Source organism: Peromyscus eremicus, chromosome 15, assembly GCF_949786415.1.
Source record: "Peromyscus eremicus chromosome 15, PerEre_H2_v1, whole genome shotgun sequence".
NCBI lineage: Eukaryota > Metazoa > Chordata > Mammalia > Rodentia > Cricetidae > Peromyscus > Peromyscus eremicus.
The window spans coordinates 19,767,108-19,791,609 of record NC_081431.1 but is presented as its reverse complement, the minus strand read 5'-3'; the positions used below and the strand labels follow the sequence as shown (position 1 = coordinate 19,791,609).

Below are 24,502 nucleotides of genomic sequence, written 5' to 3'. Positions count from 1 at the left end.
TAACACATGTAGAAAAAAAGAAGAAGAAAAGCCCCAAGACTGCTATTTTTTTTTTTTAAGTGTCTTGTACGTGGCTAGGTTTTTCAAATTTTGGTCATGGCAGTGAAGTGTCTCTGAGAAGAGCAGAGCTGTTTGGACTTTGGGCTTCTAACGAGTTAAACCCCGTCAAAGGAAGTGAGCTTTGACCAAGACTTGCTGCTGGCTCACAAAGGCCCCGGACTCCTGGCAATAAAAAGATCGCAAAACAGCACCATGTAGAACACAGAGTTCTAACCTGGACAGAGGTGTTCGAGCAGCTATGGCCTCATCTGACGCTCAAGGGCAAAGAGTGGCTGTTATCGGAGGTGGTTTGGTAAGACTGTCGGGACTTGTATTGCTCTTCGGGTGTTTTTTATTAATATTATCTCACGAATGGCTTTTCATCATATGTAGATTGTTGATTCTAATAGTTAAACCTTTTAATGTTTAAATACAACTGTTACAAATATGGCATTGCTTTTTATTACAATTATTAACATAATTGCTGATATTGTCATATATGCATATCCATGTACTAATCATGTCTATCTACCCTTATACCCTCTTCCTTCCCTCACACCTCCTTCTCAGTCTCTTACATTTTTAGGTCTTCTTTCTCCCCCCTTTTGTGTGTGTGTGTGTGTGTGTGTGTGTGTGTGTGTGTGTGTGTGTGTTTCCATAAGTGACAGAATACACAGTACTTGTCTTTATGTATTTATATTATTTCATTTATCCTGATGTCCTCCAAATCCACCCATTTTTATTAAAATGACCTAATACATATTCTTGTTTTAAAATAACAGGATTTTCATTCTTTATGGCTAAATCTACTCCATCGTCTATGTGTACCATATTCTCTTCCTCCATTCATTCACTAACAGCCATCTCGGCAATAAATAGGGCAACAGCATTTGTTTTAAATTGTTCTTTCCGGGAAAGGTATTTTATATCCACTAAGTATAAGGGTGTCTGTTTTCTTTTGTTGTTTTGGTTTAGTATTTCCTAAAATAAATAAATAAATAAATAAAATAAACTTGATTTTGCTCCCAAACATGGCTATGTGCCTTAGGCCATTTTAATAAAAACATTTTGCCCCATGCTGGTTAATAAAATAATTCAGTACTCTCTAATGAGAAGAAAATTGTCAAGACACATGAAATTAATAGTTTTTAAAACCTATCAGATACTCACTAGTTATTCAAATAGATGAGAAATAACAAATTTGCTAACCCAAATGACTTGGCAGTTTCCATGTGGTGGTGTGGTGAGTGAGCCCCTTACTTTTACCTCAGCAGGTGAGGTTACAGGGCCATCACTTAAACCTAGCAAGATGTGAGATAGTGCTATTTTTTTTTGCCCCCAAGGGGAGGAAGGAGTGTGAATGTGTGCTATATTTTTACAGCCAAAGGTAGTTCCCCCTCCAACCCCCCAAAAAACTGTACATTTTTTCCAACAGAATAAATATTCCAATTAATGAAAAACCATCACACAGAGCTCCTTAAAATTAAAATAGAACCTCTCTAAAATTCAGCTACACTACTTCTCCATTTACACCTAAAATAATTAAGTCAGCTCTCTGTAGAGATACCAGTATGCCCATGTTTACTGCTACAGTACTCCCAGCAGCTAGGTTGCGACTCGGCTTAGGTACCCACCACCACAAAATGAGTGGATAAGGAAAATGTTACACACACACACACACACACACACACACACACACACACACGGGTAATTATTCTCCCATAAAAATAATAAAATTGTGTTGCTTTCAGGAAAAATGGATATAAAAGATCCTTTTATATATCTGATTCTAAATTTTTAAATGCCTAGAAATGAGCAGGTCCGATTGCCCACATCTATAATCCTAGGACTTGACAGGCTGAGACAGGGAAGCAGAGTGAGACTGGGGCCTACGTGGGATACACAGTAAGATCCTATGTCTCAACAAAGCCAAGCAAAGCCAAGCATTATGGGAGATCATTGTGTACTGTGGTTCTCAGGTTTCAGGCCAGGCCTCGCTCTAACTCTTTCCTATCAACTCGTTGAACAAAATGAGAATGTATGTATTCCTGGTATTTAAGGCATTATGGTTAGAGGAGTGGGCATTCTAGGGAGGAGAAAGGCAATAAAGAAGGAAACAAGACAGCAGTGAGCTGCAAGAATAATGCAAACAGGGCAATGCTTGCTGAGGATCTTGGCAGTTTCTGTGTGTAGTGGCGTCAACGACAAGATGAGTCCAGACACCTCCATGAGATGCAAAGCTGACATGGCCAGTGCTTACAGCATCTTAGGAGATCAGGGAAGAAGACTGCATTTTACTCAAAGTTGCATTGTGTTTGAAGGCCTTGGGTGATTTTAGTAAGAAAGTAAAACTATGACTCTGAAAGATCCTTCATGCTGGGCATGGTAGTGCATGCTAGTAATCAACACTGGGAAGCTGAGGAAGGATGAAAAGTTCCAGGCAAGTCTGGGCTTTATAACAAGTCCCTACCTCAAAACAAACATCCTCGGGCTTCTTATGGAGAACATTTAGGGAGATTAGGAGGAGACAAGACCTGTTAGAATGCTGCTGTCTATCCATGAATTACTCAAGGGTAGTAGCAAGGATGGCTCTTTAAGCATCTCAGAAATGCACGGTGGGAGGGAACAACTCCACATACGGTTGCAGAAGATGCAAAAGTGCTAGTTTTCTGTGGATTTCTCCCCAGATAACACTCAAACTCTTCATCCGCTGTGAAATCGCCTCCCACACATGCCCTGAAGCTCCTCAGCTGGCCTCGCTGAGTTTGTTTCTGCCAGTGATTTCCAAACTCAAAATGCTGTTGATGCTACATTGGTTTCCAGTGTTACTGCTGCTCAGTGACCTGGAGATTCTACAGCACAGCCAGTGTGAACTCAGCCTACAGAGTGTGGACAGCCCAGAGGCACAGCAGTGTCTGCCGCTAGCCCACGGGCGGCTCAGGCAGTCCTGCTTTCTTCGGTTTCTTCAGTTTCTACTTCCCTCAGTTTCTTCCTCTTGGGTTAAAACTAAAACCTGAGTGTTGAACTCAACTCTTCTGCCTTTTTTTTTGCACTCCTCACACAGAGATCTCTCCACCTGGTCCTTCCTACTGCCCAAATCAGGTCACTTGGAACTTTCGTTTCTCCTGAAAGCAAGGTCCCTAATGCACAGAACCCAGCAAAGCTCATGTAGCTTGGGTCAAGGTCTTTATAGTGTGTCGTTTGGGTCAAGTCTATCGTTTCTGCAAATGCTTCTGATTTGTCCATGTAGAGGACTTGCTGTTAGCCTTCCTTAGGGCTCTTATTTTATTAATACCAAAATCTCGATTCAGTTTTGTACTGATATCTTAAATTATATTTTTGCAAAGAAATGAATTCCCTTTGTGACATTTTCGTACTATGTATTTTGTTATACTTTGTTTTTGCTCATCCTTCACACAGTTCCCTGCCTGCCCTCCCTCTTTGCCTCTTGTGGGCCTCCCTTCTCCCCACAGAGAGCTCCCCTTCTGTTTTCATGGCATGCATCCCATTACCCTGCTGGTCCCCCCTCTTTAGACCTCTTCCTTTCCCCTCACAGTTACCCTCCTACCTTCATGCCCCCTCCACACATATTTAAATCTGTATTTCATATAGGAGAGGAGACATCTTTGTCTTTATGATCCTGCTTACTCCACTTAATAGAATCATCTCCAACACCATCTGTTCTCCTGTAAATGTTCTAATTTCATTTGTCTTTACAGCTAACTAAAATACCACTGTGTACGTGGACCGCATTTTATTTTCTTTTGTAGTTTTTATTTAGTTCTTTGACAGTATAAAATGCATACTTCTTACTCTCTCCTCCCAACTCTTTCTGATCTCCCTCCCACCTCCCCACTTCACACCTGTCTCCCAGATTCCTAACTTTTGGTTTGGTTTGGTGACCCATTCAGTTTAACCAGGGCCCTCTTTGTGACCATTCATTTTCCTTCCCACTCTTTAGGCTCCAAGATTTCTCTCTGTCATTCCATCCCTAGAATATCTTTCAGCAGGTGGAATGGACTTTGATGGGCTGTGGAAGTCTATCTTCCTTTGTTCAGGGGGTCAAGGGACACTTTTGATGTTTCTGTGAACCTTCCTCCATCTTTTGAGGCTCTGGTTTCATCAAAGAAGTTTCAGCTCTCATGTTCTCTGCCTGTATCTCTCCAACAGTCTTGGTGGGGTTTTGAAGTACTTCACAGAAGCCAGCCTTGCCTACATGCAAGGAATTTATTCCTCACACTTCATTTGCTACCTGCTTCCTATTGTAGGCTCTCCATGCAGTGCTTTCAAACAACTGCAGAGTTAGTTCATAAATGTCCACGTCCCTGGGAGAGACTGCCCTCATGAAGTCTGCCTTACTGTGCCCAATTTCTTCCTTCCTCCGCCCTCCTTCCTATGGTGTCTTTACACAATTGTGGGAGGCTTGGAGCGGTTTACACATCACGTTTCTGTCTATCTCTTCTTGTCTTCTTAGCTACTTCATCACCTAACAGCCTAAGATGCTGCTGACAGTTATTCCAAATTATGCGCTTTCTACAGAAAGTGAGAAGAGGTAACATGTTCAGAGTGTAGAGTCCTCATCCCCAGCATAGAATCAGCCCTTGCAGCTGAGCACATATGCCAAGGCTTTCCTCTTAGCTTCATTTGAACCTCACTTACACAGAATAGGAATTCTCATAGTCTTTGATCTACTGCTGTTACTGGACTTAAAGAAGTCCTAATTACTGTTTTTGTGTTGTTGCTAGTTTACTGTTAATAATAAGCACTTGTGAGCTCACCACTCAACACGAGAATCAATATATTCCAGTGACTATCACTGACTTCCTCATTCACTAAAACACTGCCATGAATACTTTCCTTTTAATTAGTATTTTTATCACATCCATACCATATGATCATATATGCATTAATAAGTATAAACATATTTTAATGATATATATACACATATACCCATGGCTCTGTCTCTATTATCCTTTTTGTAAGAAGGTTACACAGTATGAATCATCTATAACTCACTCTTCACTTATACTTTTGTGTAAATACACCAGAATTCATTTGTTCATTCCTTTGTAATGGCCATTTGGGGATGCTAGCAGAGTATTTATTCATTTGATTATGAAAAGGTCTTCTCTAAATATTCTAACACGTGTCCCTTCCTTTGCAGAAAAAAAAAAAAAGCCAAACCTATGTCTACAACTATACCACTTAATCTTGAATTAAGCTGATTGTTGTGTTCTTCTTTTCTTTTCTTTTACATTATTGGGGAATGAATTCAGAGCTCTGCACGTGCTAGACAAAGGTAGTATCCCTAGTCACCTTTTGATACTGAGACAGGCTGTTCCTAAGTTGCACAGGCAGGTCTTGAACTCAAGACCCTCCTGCCTCAGATGAATTATAGGCTTGCATGATCAGGGCTGGATGGTCTGACTGATCTTGCCTTTGGTCTTCTTGGACAGTGACTACAACTAAGTCAGTGTAATGAATGGAGTAGTATATTCATCCATACACAATAGTGTGTTTTTCACCAAAATGTCAGTGTATGTACAAAACCAGATGAAGACGTGAAAAAGTTGGTTTTGATTTCTAGGTTGGAGCATTGAATGCATGCTTTCTTGCAAAGAGGAATTTTCAAGTTGATGTGTATGAAGCTAGAGAAGGTGAGTCGGTAATGGAAAAATGAGGAAGGGTTTCCAATTGCACCATCTATTTCTTTGGATGTTCTGAATAAAAAGAAGTCTTAATAAAAGAAATTTAAGATATAAGAACTATTAGAATACTTTTAAAACCTCAGTGATCTGAATTTAATTGAATACTAATTGACACCTGGTATTTTCTTTAGATGCATTAATGAGTCTTTTAATTTGACTCTGAATTGAACAATTGTTCAAATGCAAGGATTCACTCACTCCTTAGCCTCATTTGAGGAAGTGTGTGCATCACAGAGTCTGCTTCCTGTTTTTAGATATTCGAGTGGCTGAGTTTACACGTGGAAGAAGCATTAACTTGGCCCTTTCTTATAGAGGACGGCAGGCCTTGAAGGCCGTTGGTCTGGAAGATCAGGTACATTGTTGATGCAGTTTTCTTTCTTTTAAAAAAAATTGTGTGTGTGTGTGTGTGTGTGTGTGTGTGTGTGTGTGTGTGTGTGTGTATGTGTGTGTGTGTGATGTAGACCTATGTGTTTATTTATGTGTTGGGTGAGCATGCCCACACTAGTACCCGCAAAGGCCAAAAGAACGTGTTGGATGTCCTGTTCTGCCGTTGTCTACCTTTTCCCCTTGGGCCAGGGTCTTTCACTGACCCTTGAGCTGGCCACTCGATATCCAAAGGCAGGCCCTCATGCCTGCAGAATAAGCATGCTTACTCACCAAGCCAATGCTATAGCCTCATAAGTTTTTTGTGGAGATGAATATCCTCAATGGTTTTCAATAATTCATGGCATTGATTTTATCCTGATATGAAATGTTATTTGATTCCAATGACCTGCATATGAAAATTCATTCAGCAAAAGCTTGGAAAATTCCAGATTTGACAAGCTAGTGAACCTTTACCCCATGATGGGTATTGAGACTTGAGGACTGGGGAGTCACAGACATGACACTACAATTCCATCTGGTATCATGTTTCACACTGGGCTCTTACAGGAAAGTAGGTCTCTGATTGGGCAGGTCGGGTTTGCTCTAGTTTCCTTTCAGGCACTATGATGAAACACTCTGATCAAAAGCAAACTAGGAGAGGCAAAGGTTTTTTCCGTCTCACAGGTTACAGTCCTTCACTGAGGGAAGTCAGAGAAGGAACTTGAAGGCATGGCTGCTTGCTATCACATGCAACATTACCTCTAACCAGGGAACTCATAGCCAATGAATACAACAGAAAGCATGGAGGATTACATTTTTCCCCTCACAATGACCCTTCTCATAGTCAGAAGAAAATCATTTGGCCCCCAACTCAGTACCTCTAACATCTAACTACTCCCCAAAGTCTGTGATAGAGAGTTTAAACCAGATAAACATTCATTTTTTTTTTCCAAATTAAAGAAACACTGACATACTTGGGAGCAAAGTAGCCACTGAGTGACATTAGGCTTCCTGGGTCCCTTTAAAGGTTTAACTGAAAAATCCCATTTATATTCATGTCTATTTGATTCTCGTGGTGGTAGGTCACAGCAATGGAAATGGTTGTTTCTGGTTCTTCTCAGGTTGTCTCCAAAGGTGTGCCTATGAGAGCGAGAATGATCCACTCTCTCTCAGGAAAGAAGTCTGCAATTCCCTATGGGAATAAGTCTCAGGTAGGTTCACACTGGAGGCAGCGGATTGCACATCATTTCTACCTGAGCCGATGTCTGCCATGGACCACTTGCTCTTCTTTAATTCAGATACCTTCAGCCTCAGTCTAGACGCCAGGAACACATACACTGGTTAGTTAGTCCATAGATGTTCAAACCAGGGCTCAGGCAATAACGCCCATGACAAACACTGAGCTACGCCTATCAATCTCGTCATGAGGCCACTTCTTTTTCTGCATGTGGCTCCCACTGCCCAGCTGTTTGGGATGCCCTCTGCCTCCCTTTCAATTAGAAAGAATTACCACGTTATTTGTTGTTGAGTATCATGTACGAGGACAACTCTGGGGCATAGTCCATTGCTGTTGCCTTCCCCTCAGTGGCCCTCTTGCCCTGGATTTGCTTATAACAGAATGTATAGAATGAACCAGAAATGCTTTCAGTACTTTCTAATTCCTAAAATAACAGAGGCCAGATGGTGATGTAGTTTTTGAAAGCAAATCCATTACCCTGCTCTGTGTTTTCCTCATCTTTTACGTGCTGACGTTCATAACTGGGAGAAAATGTATTTACATCTAATTATACCCTTTGAGTTTAGAAATAAATTTGAGAGAGAATAAAGTCCCGAAACATCCATCAACAAGAGGGGAATTCCCAGTTTGCTTTATTTTTGTGGAGCCATGCCTTATGAGGCACAGAGCCTGAGTAAGGTTCGCAGTCTTCTTCTGAAGGATGAGGGACAGTCATTTGTTTCATGGGGAAGAGATATCAGTAGAATAAGACGAGGGGAGGTTCACTGTGTGGTACAGTCAGGAAATGGAGGAGTGGCTTGAAGAAAGGGGGAAGTTGTAGCTTACAGGAAGGCTACAGAGAAAGCAAAAATGGAAGCACTCTGTAGAAATTTGAAATCAGTAGCAAAATAGAATTACCCTAATCAAATGGAGGAAAGCTGAGCAAGATTTCATCTCTAAGACTTAAATCTGAAATGCAAAGTAATTCCAGAGGCTTGACAGAGAAGGCGTGTAAGCTCACTCTAGCATAGCATAAGTTATTGAACTTGAACCCAGCTACCACGCTTTATAGAAGAGGAAACAGCCTGCAGACTCACTTGAGATTCATCAAGGCACAAATAAGGCAGCTTTCTTCTTAGGGGTGTGACGGGGAAGCCCAGACAGCCATGCCATGGCCCCATTGCTCTCTGCCTCCGTGGTGAGTGACTCACAATATCATCTCACTAGTCTTTTGTATTGCCATGGAACATCCTAAGGAAGCTGAGCTGTCCAGCCAAGTTCACTCCAAGCCAATCATGTATCAGTGGGCAGAAGAAGATAGAGTTCAAATACCAGAGAAACTAGACGAGGAGAGTGACTGGGACCAGAGGCCATGATTGCTTTCAACTGTTGTGGTGGGGATTGAGTCCCCAAGAGGGAGCAGGTATGTGGGAGAGTTCCAATTTTGGAGTTTCACTGCAATAGAGAGGAAGTGGCCCCTTTCCCGCCACCACTGATATTTCTCAGTTCTTACGAACTGAGCGAAGGCTAAGTTTACAGCCACTGGCATTCTTCAGTTTCCGCATGATTGCATTGACGTCTGCTGTGTTTTAGTCAAACGCAAAGGCCGCTTTGTCTTTTAAGAACTACATCAAGTTGCTTTGAACCACTCAGCTGCTCTGCCTGAGGAAGTGCAGTCATCCTCATGACCCCAAGATTTCTTCACATCTTCACGTCCACCTTCTTTTGGCTTCTGCAACCTCTTGGCCCCTGGGTCCCCCTCACCCAGTATTAGCTGGCTACCACCAAGATCCAGACATGAAATCCACCCTTTTGTTAATCTCTACTATTAAATGACCTAAAAACAGCATATTTGGAGCTGCACTCACTGTGCAGCCTTGAGTTCAGATCCCCAGCGTTCAGTCTGGAGAGAGGGCTCAGCAGTTAAGAGCACTTGCTACTGTTCCAGAGGACCTGAGTTCAGTTCCCAGCCCCCACACTGGGGAGCTCACAACCACCTGTAACTCCAGCTTCATAGAATCCATCACTCTCTCCTGACCTCCACGGGCGCCTTTATTCACTCATACAGCCACATGTATACACATAAATACAAATATATCCTCAGTGACCCAGCACCCACATGTAAAGCCAGGCATAGGCACACCTGTAATCTCTGTAATCCCAGTGCTGTGAGGTACAGAGACAGGGGGATGACTGGGTCTTGCTGGCTGCCAGGGCAGCTCCAGGTTCAGTGAGAGACCCTGTCTTGGAGGAAGAAAGCAGAGAGAGAGAGAGAGAGAGAGAGAGAGAGAGAGAGAGAGAGAGAGAGAGAGAGAGAGAGATACCTGGCACCCTCCTCTGGCCTCCATACCATACCATCACACACATATATTACACACACACACACACACACACACACACACACACACACACACACACAAACACACTAAGAGAGAGACAGAGGGAGGGAGACAAGGAGAGAAGAAGGGAGAGTAGGGGAGGGGGAGGGAGAGAGAATGAATCTGCTGAAGAGCTCTGGGCCATGGATGAAGTACTTTGCATTAAGACACACAGTTTAGATATCCATAATGCGCAAAACTGACTTCCCAAACCCTCCCTGGCTGTTTGTCTCTTGGCCCTTTCCCCCACACCATGTACAGATGCTTCCTGGCTTTGTGGACATCCCCCTCTCCCTCCTAGACTGTCCTGGGAACTGTCAAGATACCGTGTAATACACAGAGGTGGTCAAAGCTCCCGGCACACTCCTGAGCCTCTGTGTTCAAAGTTAAGCTACCTTGCTCCCTTAATAGGAGGCATTTTCCTTTGAGGGCATCGAGGGCAGAGAAAGTAACTGCTTTCCCTTGTTGTATCTGAAATGGTCTGCATTTAAACAATCACATTACATGCCTCCAAGTAAACTCTCTAACATAGCTTTTATCCTTGTGATTTTGGAATGACAGCCACTTTATATCTCTAGACTCCTTGACTCTTAGTAGTTCCTCGAGGGACCAGCCTTTTAGAACAGGTGTTGGAGACATGTTCTGCATCAGGAACAGCACTGACTCTTACTGATGATGTCATGCCATCCAGACCGCTTAAGTAAACGGTAGACAAGTCCTGGTGTCCCATTGGGCTGATAGTGTCTATTGGTTCCCACAGCACACAAGCCCTGTAACTAACATAAAAAGTCTATTTTCACCACATTAATTGAAATGAATATTTATAATCGGAACATTTCCTAACATCCTCTAGAACGTTTGCTTGCTGTGCTGGGGCCCAGGGCCTTGTGCAAGTTGAACAAGTACTCTACTCTTGAGCCGTTGCCTCTGGCCTTTCACACTCAGAATACACATTTGGTTTCCACTGAAACACAGTGATTAGTGACACAGAAGTACAGGAAACAGAACTATGAGGCAAAGAAGAGGTCTGTCTTCCTACATCAATGTTACTCCAGTAGTGGTATTTGCTCCGGCCGTGACCTTGGGCTATGAGGCTTGGAGGAGGCAGTGCTTCTGCTTCTTGCCATCCTACACTACCTCTTTAAAGAAAAGGAGAGAGAGGTCAAGTGTTTCTGTCTTTTTTTTTTTTTTTTTTTTTTAATCCTGGCATGATTGGACACCGACGGTCTGGGAATTGAACCTGGGTGCTCTAAAACATGTCAGTGCTCTTAACTACTGAGTCATCGTTCTTCTCTTCACTGGGGTGATTACTCAGACATAGTGTACAGCCAATTGAAAATCTTTATTTCAGCTGGCTAGGACTACACCCAAGTGTCTGGGGACCTAGGTGCGGCCCCAAGTGTCCAGAACATGGAGTTATTTTTTTAAGGACAGAGGCCTTATCCAGGCATCTTGCTCAGCATCTGCAGGGGCAGGAGCCAGGGCTTCACAGAGTAAGCAGTCTGAAGCAAGCACTTTTAACCGAAGCTAAGTGGTTAGCTGGAGGGAGGTTCTACACAAACAGGCAGTGTTAACAAAGGCTAAGATAAGTTAGCCAGGACATCCTGACCTTTGCTTCCTAGATGGAGTTGGGTAGTTCTCCATGGGATTCTCCATCAAGGGGATCACATTCTAGTTAAATCTGGAAATGGCCTCAGCAACAATCCAAGATGGAGGAGCCTCTGTGTTGTCTTGCCCCATCACAACAGGAAGCAAGCAACTCCTTAACCACTGCCACTGTGATATGACTGAGTTATTTTTATACCAAGTTTAGATTTGACTGCTAAGGTAAAATTTCTACCTCAGGATGAGAGGAAGAGCTGTAAGTGAGTATTTTCATGTTAAAAACTGTGTGGTCTCCCATCATTTGGAAAAATGATGTGCTTTAAATATTTAATGAATTCTCTTTAAATCATAAGACTGTATTATGATTTTCATGGTCCATGATAAGTATTTTCGCTATAAAATAATTAATACTTAAACTTAACTTGGTGTGATGATGACTACGAGCAACCTAAGATGTATTATTATAGATCAGTTTTTATTTTACTTGATTTTTTTTCTTTCTGCTTTTAAACTAAACTAAAAATAAAACATTTTAATTGATGCTTACAGCATTATGGTCCCAAGACACCATACGTGCTTTGCATTCTAGGACAGTCAACCTGCCACATTTTACCACAAAGTCCGAAATAAGCAACAGACTGTAGTGAGGGGTTGTCTTTCTCCTACAGCCCCTCCCCCACCCCCTGTTACCGTCACAGTTTTCTCTGAGATTAAGGCTTGGGAGGTAGATTTGGTGGGGGGAGATGGGGAACAGTGCATTTGCTCTGATGTTATCAGTAGTGAAGCAATGTAACAACCATATTTAGAGAGCTCTGATGGAAATACGAAATTTACAATGTTAAAATTATGTTAATGAAAATAATATTTTCACTGTATGAGGTTTTGATTTTTATAGTTCAAACTTTGAGAAAGTCTAAGATAAAAATTTGAATATTATATTAAGCATATTTGGTTAAAGTTGTTTATTATCATTGTATTATTATTATGGTTGTTATTATTATTATCATACCACTTAGATAAATAGTTCTAAAACTAGTTTACAACCTTCTGCTAAATAGTGAAAATTTCTTCTTTCTGAGTAACTAGAGTTGCATTTGTCCATTCTCCAGAAACAATGTCTACTTTGTTTTTCTTGCAGTATATCCTTTCCATTAGCAGAGAAAAGTTAAACAAGGATCTACTGACTGGTAAGCCTAATGCTTTTGTTCACTCAGCTTGTCACATGACTTACTAGGGTTTGCTTGCTGTTCCTTTCTATGGGCTATAAAGAATAAGATTGTGTACGGTACAGAGCCCTTGAAAAGTAGTAGCAAAACTGCCACAGTGTCTCTTTTCATCTTATCAATTATGTAAAAGAAGATAATTCATTCCTCAGACATTGGAATTCTACCACGCACTGTCTGGTCAAGAACTCACAGTCCAATGGGTCAACAGACATAAGCAGACAACTGCCAAGTGCCCTATTAGAGGAACATGTCTGGAAAATAAGATGTGAAGGCTTGAAAGGAGGCTGCAACTTTGAGGGCATTGCCATAGTCCCTGAGTGCCTAACCAAGGCCCTGGGCAAAGTCAGATAGCAGTGTGGTGAAGGGGAGGGCAGATTCATGTCTGTAGGAGACCAAATGTGTAGAAGGGACTGAGAAAGGAAGATGCAAGATCTAGCTCTCAAGTTTGTACTCTGAGTAACTAAAAAGAATCACCCATAAACTGAAGCTACCGGGCTGCAAGTTTAGTGAACCATAGCATCACATCCCTGGTAACCTTTCACACCTCTGGTATCCTTTCAGTCTTCATTACATTTAACAGTAGATTATACCAGTTCAGTGATTATACTGAACAGATTCATTACCAGCAGAGCATACCCCTTGAACATTTCTACTATCTTCTTTTTTAATTTTAAAAACATTTACTTTTGAGATAATATAATTGCATCATTTCTCCCTTCCATTTCCTCACTTCAAAACCTTCCATACACTCCTCCTTACTTCCTTTCAAATACATGGTCTCTTTGTTCATTAACTGTTGTAATATATATATATATATATATATATATATATATATATGTATATATATGTATATATATATTCCTCAATATAACCTTTTCAGTCTGTGTAATGTTATTCATATGTATATTTTCAGGGCTGACCATTTGGTGTTGGATAACCAATTGGTGTGCCCTCCCTGGTGTCTTAGGGTTTCTATTGCTGTGAAGAGACACTATGGCCATGACAACTTTTATAAAGGAAAACATTTAATTGGGGCTTACAGTTCAAATGTTTAGTCCACAATCATCATGGCGGGTAGCATGCAGGCAGACACGGTACTGGAAAAAGAGCTGTGAGTTCTACATCTTGATCCACAGACAACAGAAACAACTGTGTGTCCCACACTGGGTGGAGCTTGAGAATAGACCTCAAAGCCCATCTCTACAGTGACACACTTCCTCCAACAATGCCACATCTCCTAATAGTGCCACTCCCTATGGGCCAAGCGTTCAAACACACGAGTCTATAGGGACCATTCCTATTCAAACCACCAAACCTGGGAAAGACAACTGATTTCTCCTGCTCTCAGCATTCCTTGCCTACAGTTCCATGTGTAGGGTTGGGGCCCCATGGGCTTCCCCCCCATCCACCTCATTGTTGTCCTTGTTCAGCTCATCTTTAGGCAGCCATGTTGATGAGACGTTATGGGTGTCACTTCTGACATTCCTAGGAGATCCAATCTCACAGCAAACTCCCTGATCCTCTGGCTCTTACAGTCTCCCTGCCCCCTTCCACATTGTTCCCTGAGCGTTAGGTGCAGGTGTGTTTTGTAGATACATCCTTTGGAATGGCTCCACAACTCTGCATTTCGATTGGTTGTGGTTTTCTGTAATGATCTTCATCCATTGCAAAGCGGAGTATCTTTGATAAGGGTGAGAGCTGCACTTAATCTATGGGTATAAGGACAAATGTTTAGAAAGCAGTTGGGAATTAAGCTGGTTTAGTAAAGTGGTAGTCATAGGCTCTCCTCCAAGATCCATGACTTCATTATCCTTGGGTAGTGGACTAGATTCTCAGTACCCACCATGGTTTCCCTCTTGTTGAGCTTCTATTGTCTTTTTAACCAACCCTTCTTGATATATTCTAGAAGCCTCTGTCTTTTTAGCAAGTTAAATGTTCCATAGAATTACTTTTTCACCTCTGGTTATATTTGGAGCTGTCTTTCAGCTAGATGGTGGGTGGAGTGGGAACAATGTACTACACACATCCCTGCTCATCTTTAGAAAGAAGAGAAACACCAAGCAGCTTTTTAAAACAGCAACGTCACAGACCTGTTTACAGCCTCTGAATTTACTAAGATAAAGAGAATAGCAAGTTGTTACTGAAGCACCAGGCACTATAGCATGTGCTTTACACGCACTGATTTCCACAAGCCCCACAACAACCATGTGAGGCGGAATCAAGTTTATCTCAGCTTTACAAATGACAAAATGATAGCTTAGAACTCTTAGGTCCCACTATTATAATTGATAGAATCTAGATATGAGCTTTAGTCTGTTTATTCCAAAGTCTCTGCTTTTTAATGACTTAATTTCTGCCTTTATTATTATATATGGAACATCAGCTAATAATAAAGAGCTGATTGATATAATTACAGTCTTGGTATACATGACAGACATTTCCATACTGTTCTTCTTTGAGGATGTGCTTCACAGACTCCAAATTAATAAAGAACTGCATGTATCTTTCTTTCTCTTTCTTTCTTTCTCTCTCTCTCTCTCTCTCTCTCTCTCTCTCTCTCTCTCTCTCTCTCTCTCTCTGTGTGTGTGTGTGTGTGTGTGTGTGTGTGTGTGGAAAGAGAGAGAGAGAGAAACAGAATCTCTTAACTCAAACATTGTTTGGCATATAAAGTTCTCATTTCTTTGCAAAGCATGAAACATGTGATCCATACATTCCATATATTTGATTAACTATAAATACTTATTTTTCTCTAACTTAATCGCTTCCCCTCCAAAAAACATTGTAAGTGAACCCCATTATCAGATGAAACCACATTTCCATGCACAAATGTTTCATGGTTTGCTCTCCCATTCGATGTTTATAACAAGGAAAACAAGATAGATGTGGTTGGGACATTCAGTAACTCCTGTATCAAGACACTTTTAAGACTCTTTTCCTAAAAATAATTCTCAAGATCTTTATGTGATGTTCTGCTCTGTGAACCTCCCAAGGTGGCACTGTCCAGTCTGGAACCACAAATGCCAAGCCACATATATAATATTTTAACTGTGTGAACATAATTTTATTGTAACCTAGTATAACAAAACATATTTTTTAAAAAATAAAAAAGATACCCTAACTGTGTCAGATAAACTCTGATTTCTGCAGTTATGTGACAAGGAAATTACCTTTTTTCTTTTCTCTTTTTCTTCATTTCTCTTTTCAGAAATATATTATTAATCTTAGTAGAAATATATTACCATTTTAACTAGACTATTTGTTGGTGGTGGGGAGGGATGGTTCATTTTCTTATTTCCTTTTAATTCATTTTTCTTTTTTGAGACACAGTCTTACTACATAGCTCAAGCTGGCCTTGAACTCATGATCCTTGAACTCCTGCCTTAGCATGAGTGAAGAGATTATAGGCACGCACCACCACACCAAGCTCGACTGGTCCTACAGTTGCTCAGTACCCAAGGGCCATGGTACCGGGAGCACTGTCAACCAGAAGCCAGAGAAAGAAATAGCCATGCATAATGGAGGGAACATTCTTAATGGCTGAGTGTTTCTGCTCACAAATCAAGCTGGAAAGGCAGCTTTTGAAGAATGTGACAATCGTTCCTTCCCAAGGGCACAATCACAGGGATGCTGGAGTTGGTACAATGCTACTAGTTGAATATTTTTAAAGTAACAGCAGCTGTTTTTCTTTTGTCTGTATTGTTAAAAGTTATACTAGACTATCCACAAAACAGTTGCCAAATTAACATTTTAACAAATCCATGTCATATTAAGAATAAGTATCTCGTTGGTTGGCGGTGGCACACACTAATCTTAGCACTAGGGAGGGAGAGGCAGATGGATCTCTGAGTTTGAGGACAGCCTGGTCTACAGAGTTTCAGGACAGCCAGGGCTACAAAGAAAAACGCTGTGTCAAAAAAAACCCAAACCAAACCAAGGTAATAATAATAATAAATTAGTAAATTAATAAAAAGAAAAGATAAAGCCATGCACCACCATGTCCTGCTTGACTTTTAAAAAAAAAAAACTGGGCATCATGGTGAACACCTTTAATCTCAGCACTTGGGAGGCAGAGGCAGGTGATCTCTGAGTTCAAGGCCAGCCTGGTCTACAAAGTGAGTTCCAGGACAGCAAGGACAAACAGAGAAACCCTGTCACAAAAAAGCAAAAAAAGAAAAATAGAGACTAAGTATGTTTTCTGGCATGATAGGTACACACATGAAAGCCCAGCATTCATATGGTAGAAGCCAGATATTGTGAGCTGGAGGCCAACCTGGGGTACACAGTGAATTCAAGATTGTACTACATAGTAAGACCCTGTCACAAATAAACAGATCAGTTAATTAAGTGGTCTCTCTCTACTATTCACAGCAAATGATCAGCATTTCAGTTTGATTAGGTGAAGCCACAGCTGAAACTCAGTTCTGTTTAACCTTCTTTTTCCTCCCTCAGCGGTGGAGTCCTACCCCAATGCAAAGGTGCACTTTGGCCACAAGCTGTCGAAATGCCGTCCTGAGGAAGGGGTGGTCACCGTGCTTGGGTAATCACCAGGCTTTTGGTTTCAGAGGGCAAGGGTGGGAGTGGAGAACTCTACCTGCAAACTTTGTTCTTTGGCTCTTCTACAAGAGTTAAATGATTACTGAAGTGAAAACTCAAACAGTTGTCACAGCCAGGGCTTTTTGTTTGAGAACAGTCCACCATTCTTCCTGAGTATCCAGAACTGGTAATTCTCCTTCATTTCCATGCTTGGGTGAACATTCTTTGTTCAGACTCTCTCATCCTTGGAAATAGGTGGCCCTCTCCTGCCTTGTGTTGCCTGTCCACTTTCATGGGGTGACTTCTCTGCCTGTCCTTGACCAGCTCTATGTCCTTTAAAGTCCCACCCTCGGAATACCATACATCAGTCACAGGTTACATGAGCACTTGTAAATTCACATCTCCAGCGTTGCATGTGTGCCCAGGCCGCTGGCCTCATTCTTGGTCTCAGCACGGTCCTGATCAATGATGTCCCAATCCCGGTACAGTCGCATTATCTCAGATTCCTTCTCATCTCTGTTGCCTCCCTGCCTCCAGACATCCCTGTCTTCCCTCGTACTGTTTTGTCATAATCAGTCCCTCACGGTGTACTCTTCTCCCCTGTTTTCTCCCATTCAATCTGTCCGTTCTTGTCAGTATGTCTTTCTTTCGAGTCTCTTTCTTCCTGTGAGATGATGGTGTCCAACTTCTGTCCCTACACGTGTGTGCTGCTGCCATTGCCTCCTGTGTGTCCCCCTTCCACTTCACATGGGAAAGTCAGCTTTCTGAAACTGCCGCTCCTGAATCATCATCCTTCTAATGGAAGAAATAATATAATGAATTTAAACTTCTGTCTTTATATCCAAAATTCTCCTTCCCTCCTCCTTTGCCCTTTGTGCATTATACAAGTTAACCTCCTGTATCTAACAATGCTTTAATCATGGGTACAACCAACCTCAGATCAAAAGTATCCAATTTTGATTGCATCTCCAAGAAAACACAAAAGAGAAAGAGGTCTTCTGTGCTGACCATGCAGAGACTTTTACTCTTGCCCTTGCTTCCTAATGATACAGCCTCTCACACAGCATTTCTAGAGAGAAGTTGAAGCATCTGGGGAAGAGGGGTAAGACATACGCAAATACTGTTCTGTTTTACGCAAGGAACTTGAGCATCTGCAGATTTGGATGTTCTAGAACCAATCCTGGAGATGAACAAGGGACAAGTGTGCTCTGTTTTTAAGCTTATTATCTGGTATCCTTTACTCAAACCAAGCTTTTCTCCTCCAGCAAGCCCTGGTCACATCTCTGCAGATGCTCCTGAGTTCACTCACATACTTGGGACTTACAGATGTGTTTACCTCTGCACTTCGGGACTGCTTTCCCATTTTCTCAAGGTTGTCTTTCTTCAGCTCTGTCACACTTCTGGAGCAAGCATGTCTCTCTTTAGTATCAGGGCAGTGGTACATTATTCTCATTCTCAAAAGCAAAACCATGTCTTGGACAAGCATTTTCTTCTTAATTTTAAATCTGTTGAATTCAAGTTAGATTAAGTCAGGCTCTAAATTAGATGTGTAGAAGCAGGCTTTTTGAATTACCTCTAGAGCTTGCTTTTTACCCCAAGTAGAAAGATTCTCGTTGGCGGAGGGAATGGTTCATTCTGTTTTTCAGACCTGACAAAGTCCCCAGAGATGTCACCTGTGACCTCATTGTCGGCTGTGATGGAGCCTATTCAACTGTCAGAGCTCACCTCATGAAGAAGCCCCGCTTTGATTACAGTCAGCAGTACATCCCTCATGGGTACATGGAGTTGACAATTCCACCCAAGAATGGGGAGGTAGGTCTTTTCTGTTCCCTTCCCCCACAGGTGCATCAAGGGAGAGCTAGTGGAGTAGATTAACAATGTATTTCTGAAAAGAGATTTTAATTTTGTTTTTCTCATTCCCACATTGTTCCATTGCTAAATAATATGTTATGCCAGAAGTAAATAAGTGCTATGGAAATTTTCACATGAAATTATTTTGATATAAAATTTTACATTTAAAAACAAAACAAAACTACTTTACTCTGTCATAATCAAACATAGAAACTTATTTTGGTAAAGGAAATATGAACAAACTTCCTCTTCATCGAATTGTTGCACTGATTTCCCCGTGCCCGATGTATGAGGGTCCTGACCTCACGGTTGGAGAGCTGATAACTGGATTCCAGGGTAAGATAGTTCTGTTGACTGGCCAGCCCTGACGTAAGAAAAAAAAATACCCAATAAGGCAGCTGTGAGGTAATCACTTACGTTTCAGTCACATGTAATTATTAGTAATGATTAATAGTATTTTAAAAAGTCTCATTTTTTCAAGCTACAGTGTCTTGAGACAAATGTGGCCCAAACACAAGGACATCTTAACAAGCCCCCAAACAATCCTAGACAATGATTTTTTTTTATTTCTGTCTTCTAAGAGTATTTATTTATATATTTAAGTTTTTGAACATGTATTGTGCACTCAGCATATTCTTCCCCAGGACCCTCTGCCCTTTTTCCCTCTCCCACTTTGTCCCTTACACAGTTTTACTTGTACTTTCTTACATGTCTTTCATCCATATATATGCATGATTTTATGCATCTAAGTAAAATCTAGGAACCAAAAAATGTGAGAAAACGTATGGTCTTTGTGGAAAATCAGCTTAGTTCACTTCCTGGAACTTTCTGCACCTTTTCTTCCTCTCTTCTTTCTCTTTTTTTTAATGTACAACTTGCCCTCCACCTCTGAAGTGTGGAGTGGGAAGAGAGACTGGATGCAAGGCCTTTGGGTATTATTAGGAAAATATCTTCTATTCTTTTCATTTCTTAAAGGTTTGTGAACTTAGCTTTCCTGCTTTACCTTAAAGCTTGTATTTTATTTCATTCTTTGAGGATTTCTTTACATGTATACAATGACTTAACTCCCTGTCTCTTCTTGACACATACCCCTCCTGACATCATCTCCTCTTCCTCTTCCTCCTCTTTTCATTCTTATTTTCATTATTTTTTCACACACTAAGTCCAGTTAGTGCTGCTCATATGTCCATGGATATGGAATCATCCACTGAAACACAGGAAACTTACAAGTGGCCCCACTCTCCAAGAAGAAAGATTCTCCCTCCTCTAGCGTTACCAGTTGCCAGAGTTCTACAGGAAGCCACAATGCCTGAAAATCATCTCCCTTATCTATGCAGAAACTTAAGATGCCTTGATTTTGTGTAGATCTTGTGTGAGTAGCTGTGAGTTCATGAGTGCAGTACCCATGCATATCCAGAAACACCATCTCACAGCCCTCTTCAGCACCCTCCCATTCTTACATTCTTTCCGCCTCTCCTTCCATACTCCCAGACGTAACGCAGAGCTGTTAGGGCACAATCAGAAAGCTATCTGGACCTATGTTTTGAGGGACTTCAAGTGAGAGGAACCAGGAGGCATCTCCAAGCTGCCTTCAGCCTGCTGTCCCACACAGGCCTCTCTCGAGAGTGTGGCTTGGTAATAAAGAAGCTGAGGTTTACGGTTGTTTTCTAGGCTTGAGGACTATTTGTGAACTACCATGTGTTCTTGGTAGCACACTGTTCTTGCCATGATACACAAGCCATCCTTTGTGTCAGTAAGAAAGACAAAACCTAAGTGTTGTCTTCTTCACTATTTTAATCAAGCTCTGACCTTCGATGCTGCCAACGTTGAGAAACCAAGTTAGCTTCTCTTGTTATTTTCCTCCTTGTCTTACGTTCTAGAGTTCTGAAAAGACTAGAGAGTGGTGAAAAATACAATAGATGGCAGAAGAGACAGGCAGAGAATTCACTCCACTCTCATCCAAGTGCTAGGTGCATATTTGTCTGGTTTAGCTGTGAAGCTGTGCCAAAGCCCTGCTGGTTCCTGCTTAATTCGCCTGTGCTCTGGTCTTCTATACAAGGGTCTGTTTGCACTATTTACACGTCAAACCGCTACTCCCCATACTTTCAGTCAGCACTGAAACACTCACACTTCCCACCTCTTACATTACTAAGGCTAAGTGACTTGGCTTTTCATGGGATCTGTACTTCTGTCCCTGTGTAATCTTTGAAATCAAACAGTTAGGCACTTGATTCTCTTCAGTGTCTGTGTTTTAGACTTTGTTTAGGGTTCTGGGGCAGAAGCAACAACAACAAATAAATACAAAACAGACAACGGAAGAACAGCAAAGTCAGGCGGCTACAGACCCTTCTAAGACAGAGTGACTTTGCTACTTCATGACAAGGGGAGCCGGGAGACCACTATTCTTTCCATTTTGTTCTTACTTCTTGAACTCAAGACTTTTCTGTCCTGTCTATAAAAGCACTAAATGTAAAATTATTGAACACAATCCTACACACACAAACATCTACCCACATGTGTGTTTTATATATTTTTTATGTGCACATACATACATATGCATATTGACATGCATATTTATATGTATAGAAAGACAGGGTGAAAGAGAAAGAATCGATTATTATAGTATAGTCTCAAATCTCGAAATAAATGGTTACAAAAAACCTGCCTAAGTTTGAATGTATAAAGATAGAACCCTAAGTATCTTCTAAGACAGCATCTACTTCACGCAGTAACACACGTGCAATGCACCATATCTATGGGAATGGTCTATTACTTCAGAAGCAGTGCAAAACTGTGGTAGAGATGAGTGACTTGCTAATCGAACTTGTGTTCTTTGTCCTACAGTATGCCATGGAACCTAATTTTCTTCATATCTGGCCAAGAAATGCCTTTATGATGATTGCCCTTCCCAATATGGTAATGTGCACATTCCTGCCAGTTACTTACATATCTATAATTGATATTTTTAGTTCTTACTTTTGTGTTGGTTGTTTATGTAACCTAGTTGATCTCATCATTATTTAATCTATTTAATGATTTTTGTCTTTGAAGCTTTGGGCTTCTGAGGAAAAACCAGAAGCAAGTTCAGTATTTACTTTAGAAAGGAGACTATACTGATATGGATAATGAAGAGTTCATATCTAGGGTGCTGTCATTTCAATCAGAGGCAGTCTAGGAGCAGGTGCCACAGTAAAGCCAAAGAGATTTAGGTTGAATATTAGAAAGCAATTCCAGTCTTTAAGGTCTGTGGGATATTAGGGTGTGTGTGTGTGTGTGTGTGTGTGTGTGTGTGTGTGTGTGTGTGTGCGCGTGCGTGCGTGTGTGCATGCGTGACTGCTTTCATTTGTCTCCAGGGTTTTGTCTTTATATCTCTAGCTACCTATGTTCTGTGGTAGTTGTTTTCTTCCTGTTGCTGTCTATCATAGGATCAAGATTTTTTTTTTTTTTTTTGGTTTTTCGAAACAGAATTTCTCTGTGTAGCTTTGGCTGAAACTCACTCTGTAGCCCAGGCTGGCCTTGAACTCACAGAGATCTGCTTGCCTCTGCCTCCTGAGTGCTGGATTAAAGATGTGTGCCACCACAGCCAGCCTTGATCAATACTAGCTTAAGGGGATCAATACTATCTTAAGGGGAAGAAAAAAGAGGAGGAAAAAAAATCACATGAAACCATCTATAAACAATCAAAGGACTGCGGTGTTTACTTGGTGAACATGGACGGTTTACACAGTAGCAATACTCTGAGTGACCTGGGAAGCAAGGAGCACCTCTGAGACATGGTGGAGCAGCTTTCCTCCAGGAAAAAAGTGGACAAAGCTGGCTTGGATATTCTCCAGGAGATCCTTAGTCCCAGCGAGGGTCCTGTGGTTTAAAGGTCCACTCCTAATGCCAGCATCACAGTCTTTTTTTTTTTTTTTTTTTGAGTTGAGAACCAAACCCAGGGCCTTGTGCTTGCTAGGCAAGCATTCTACCACTGAGCTAAATCCCCAACCCCACAGTCTCTTTTATCTCTCATCTTGTTCTTCTCCTTCACAGGACAAATCTTTTACATGCACCTTGTTCATGCCCTTCGAAGAGTTTGAAAAACTCCTGACAAGTGATGATGTGCTGGACTTCTTCCAGAGAAACTTTCCAGATGCTATCCCTCTGATGGGAGAGTGAGTCTCAGCTGAAAACTGTACCTTCATTTCTTTGGGTTGAGCTATTCCAAATCCAAACAAAACTGTTCCGACTTTTCTTGAAAATTGCTCTTAAAATGCCCTAGCTGTAAACGAACATTAGGAGTAGAGATTCTAGGACAATCATGCCCAATTTATCCCAGAAACACAAGTACCAGTGTCCCTAGGCTTTCCCCAGGCTCCTGGGCTTGGTATGTGACACAGCAGATGCCTGTCTCAGGCCTGTCCCCTTCCTAGCTCTGTGTTTTCCTATGCTCAGGGCTCCTCATGGTGAAATGCTGCTAAATGATATTACCCACCCTGGGCAGGTTGTTGAAGACTAAGTAAGGTCATCCTATACACTGTTCAGCACAGGGCTCACACAGATTGAGTTCTGCCCCACCAAGGCTCAGTGAGTTCGCTAGCTAGCTGGTTTATTGTCTGCTCCTCATATGGCCCATGTCAGCATCACCCTCCACATGGACTTTGCTGTATGTTCTCACTTAAGGACTCTGCTTCCTCCCAATACTACACACACACACACACACACACACACACACACACACACACACACACACTCACTCTACAAAACAAACACCTAGCTCACTTTCCACTCCAGTGTCCTCTCCAGGGAGACAGAACCGTGCTGCAGAAACAGTGCCACCTGTATAGGCTGGCTGCAACAGAACCGCCACACACTGGGTGACTTAGAAGTGAGAGACCCTTTCAACCAGCTCTGGAAGCTGAAATGTTCAAAGTCAAGGCACCAGAAGGTTTGTGGCTGGTGAGAATTTCTTCCTGGCTCACAGAAGGCGCCTTCTGCTTGTGAGAACTTCTGTGACTGAAGGGACATGGATCTCCCTTGCGTCTATTTTGTAAGGGCACAAATTGGATTCAATCTGGGCTCCATGCTCATGAATGAATCACCTCTCAAGTTCCTGGCTGCAACTATCATCATGCTGAGGATTCAGATTTCATACATGAAACTTGGGGCATGTGAACAATCAGGCCAAAGAAGAGCAGGAGTTTTTGTTTTCCATACAGGGCCTTCCTGCTGTAACCCAAGCTGATATGGAACCCATAATCCTTGTTCCTCAGCCTTTGGTGCTGAAAACACAGTCATGTGCCACCAGGCCTGGTTTACAGCACGATTTCAACCCAGTCAGCCTCTTTCTTCCCAACATGTACCTCCGAGATGATAATCAAGGTGTATTCCTGATGGTGGTGTTACAAAATCCACAACTACCTGTGAAAAATGGAAAGTGCAGCCTCAGCCCGATAGCGCTTGCAAAGTGCCAACTGTCACAGGTTTTTGATCTATATATAGAGATCTACAGCCCTCCACCCTTGAAAAGAACCTACCTGCACACCAAATTTAGATCCTGTGTAGTTTTAAATTGTTCCATGGCTATTTCTTACATCTTTA

At 41.7% G+C, this 24,502-nt stretch overlaps 1 protein-coding gene across 2 annotated transcripts in view; it reads left to right on the top strand.

Moving 5' to 3' along the window:
• Window positions 1-298: 298 nt before the first annotated feature.
• Kmo (kynurenine 3-monooxygenase) overlaps window positions 299-24,502 on the top strand; it is a 41,490-nt gene continuing 17,286 nt past the window's right edge. For both annotated transcript variants that reach the window (XM_059280657.1, XM_059280658.1), the window contains exons 1-9: window positions 299-352; window positions 5,627-5,696; window positions 6,002-6,099; window positions 7,235-7,324; window positions 12,451-12,499; window positions 16,988-17,075; window positions 18,718-18,883; window positions 21,767-21,838; window positions 22,955-23,076. In XM_059280657.1, the coding sequence (XP_059136640.1) occupies window positions 299-352; window positions 5,627-5,696; window positions 6,002-6,099; window positions 7,235-7,324; window positions 12,451-12,499; window positions 16,988-17,075; window positions 18,718-18,883; window positions 21,767-21,838; window positions 22,955-23,076 (809 nt within the window). The remainder of the gene's footprint in view (window positions 353-5,626; window positions 5,697-6,001; window positions 6,100-7,234; window positions 7,325-12,450; window positions 12,500-16,987; window positions 17,076-18,717; window positions 18,884-21,766; window positions 21,839-22,954; window positions 23,077-24,502) is intronic.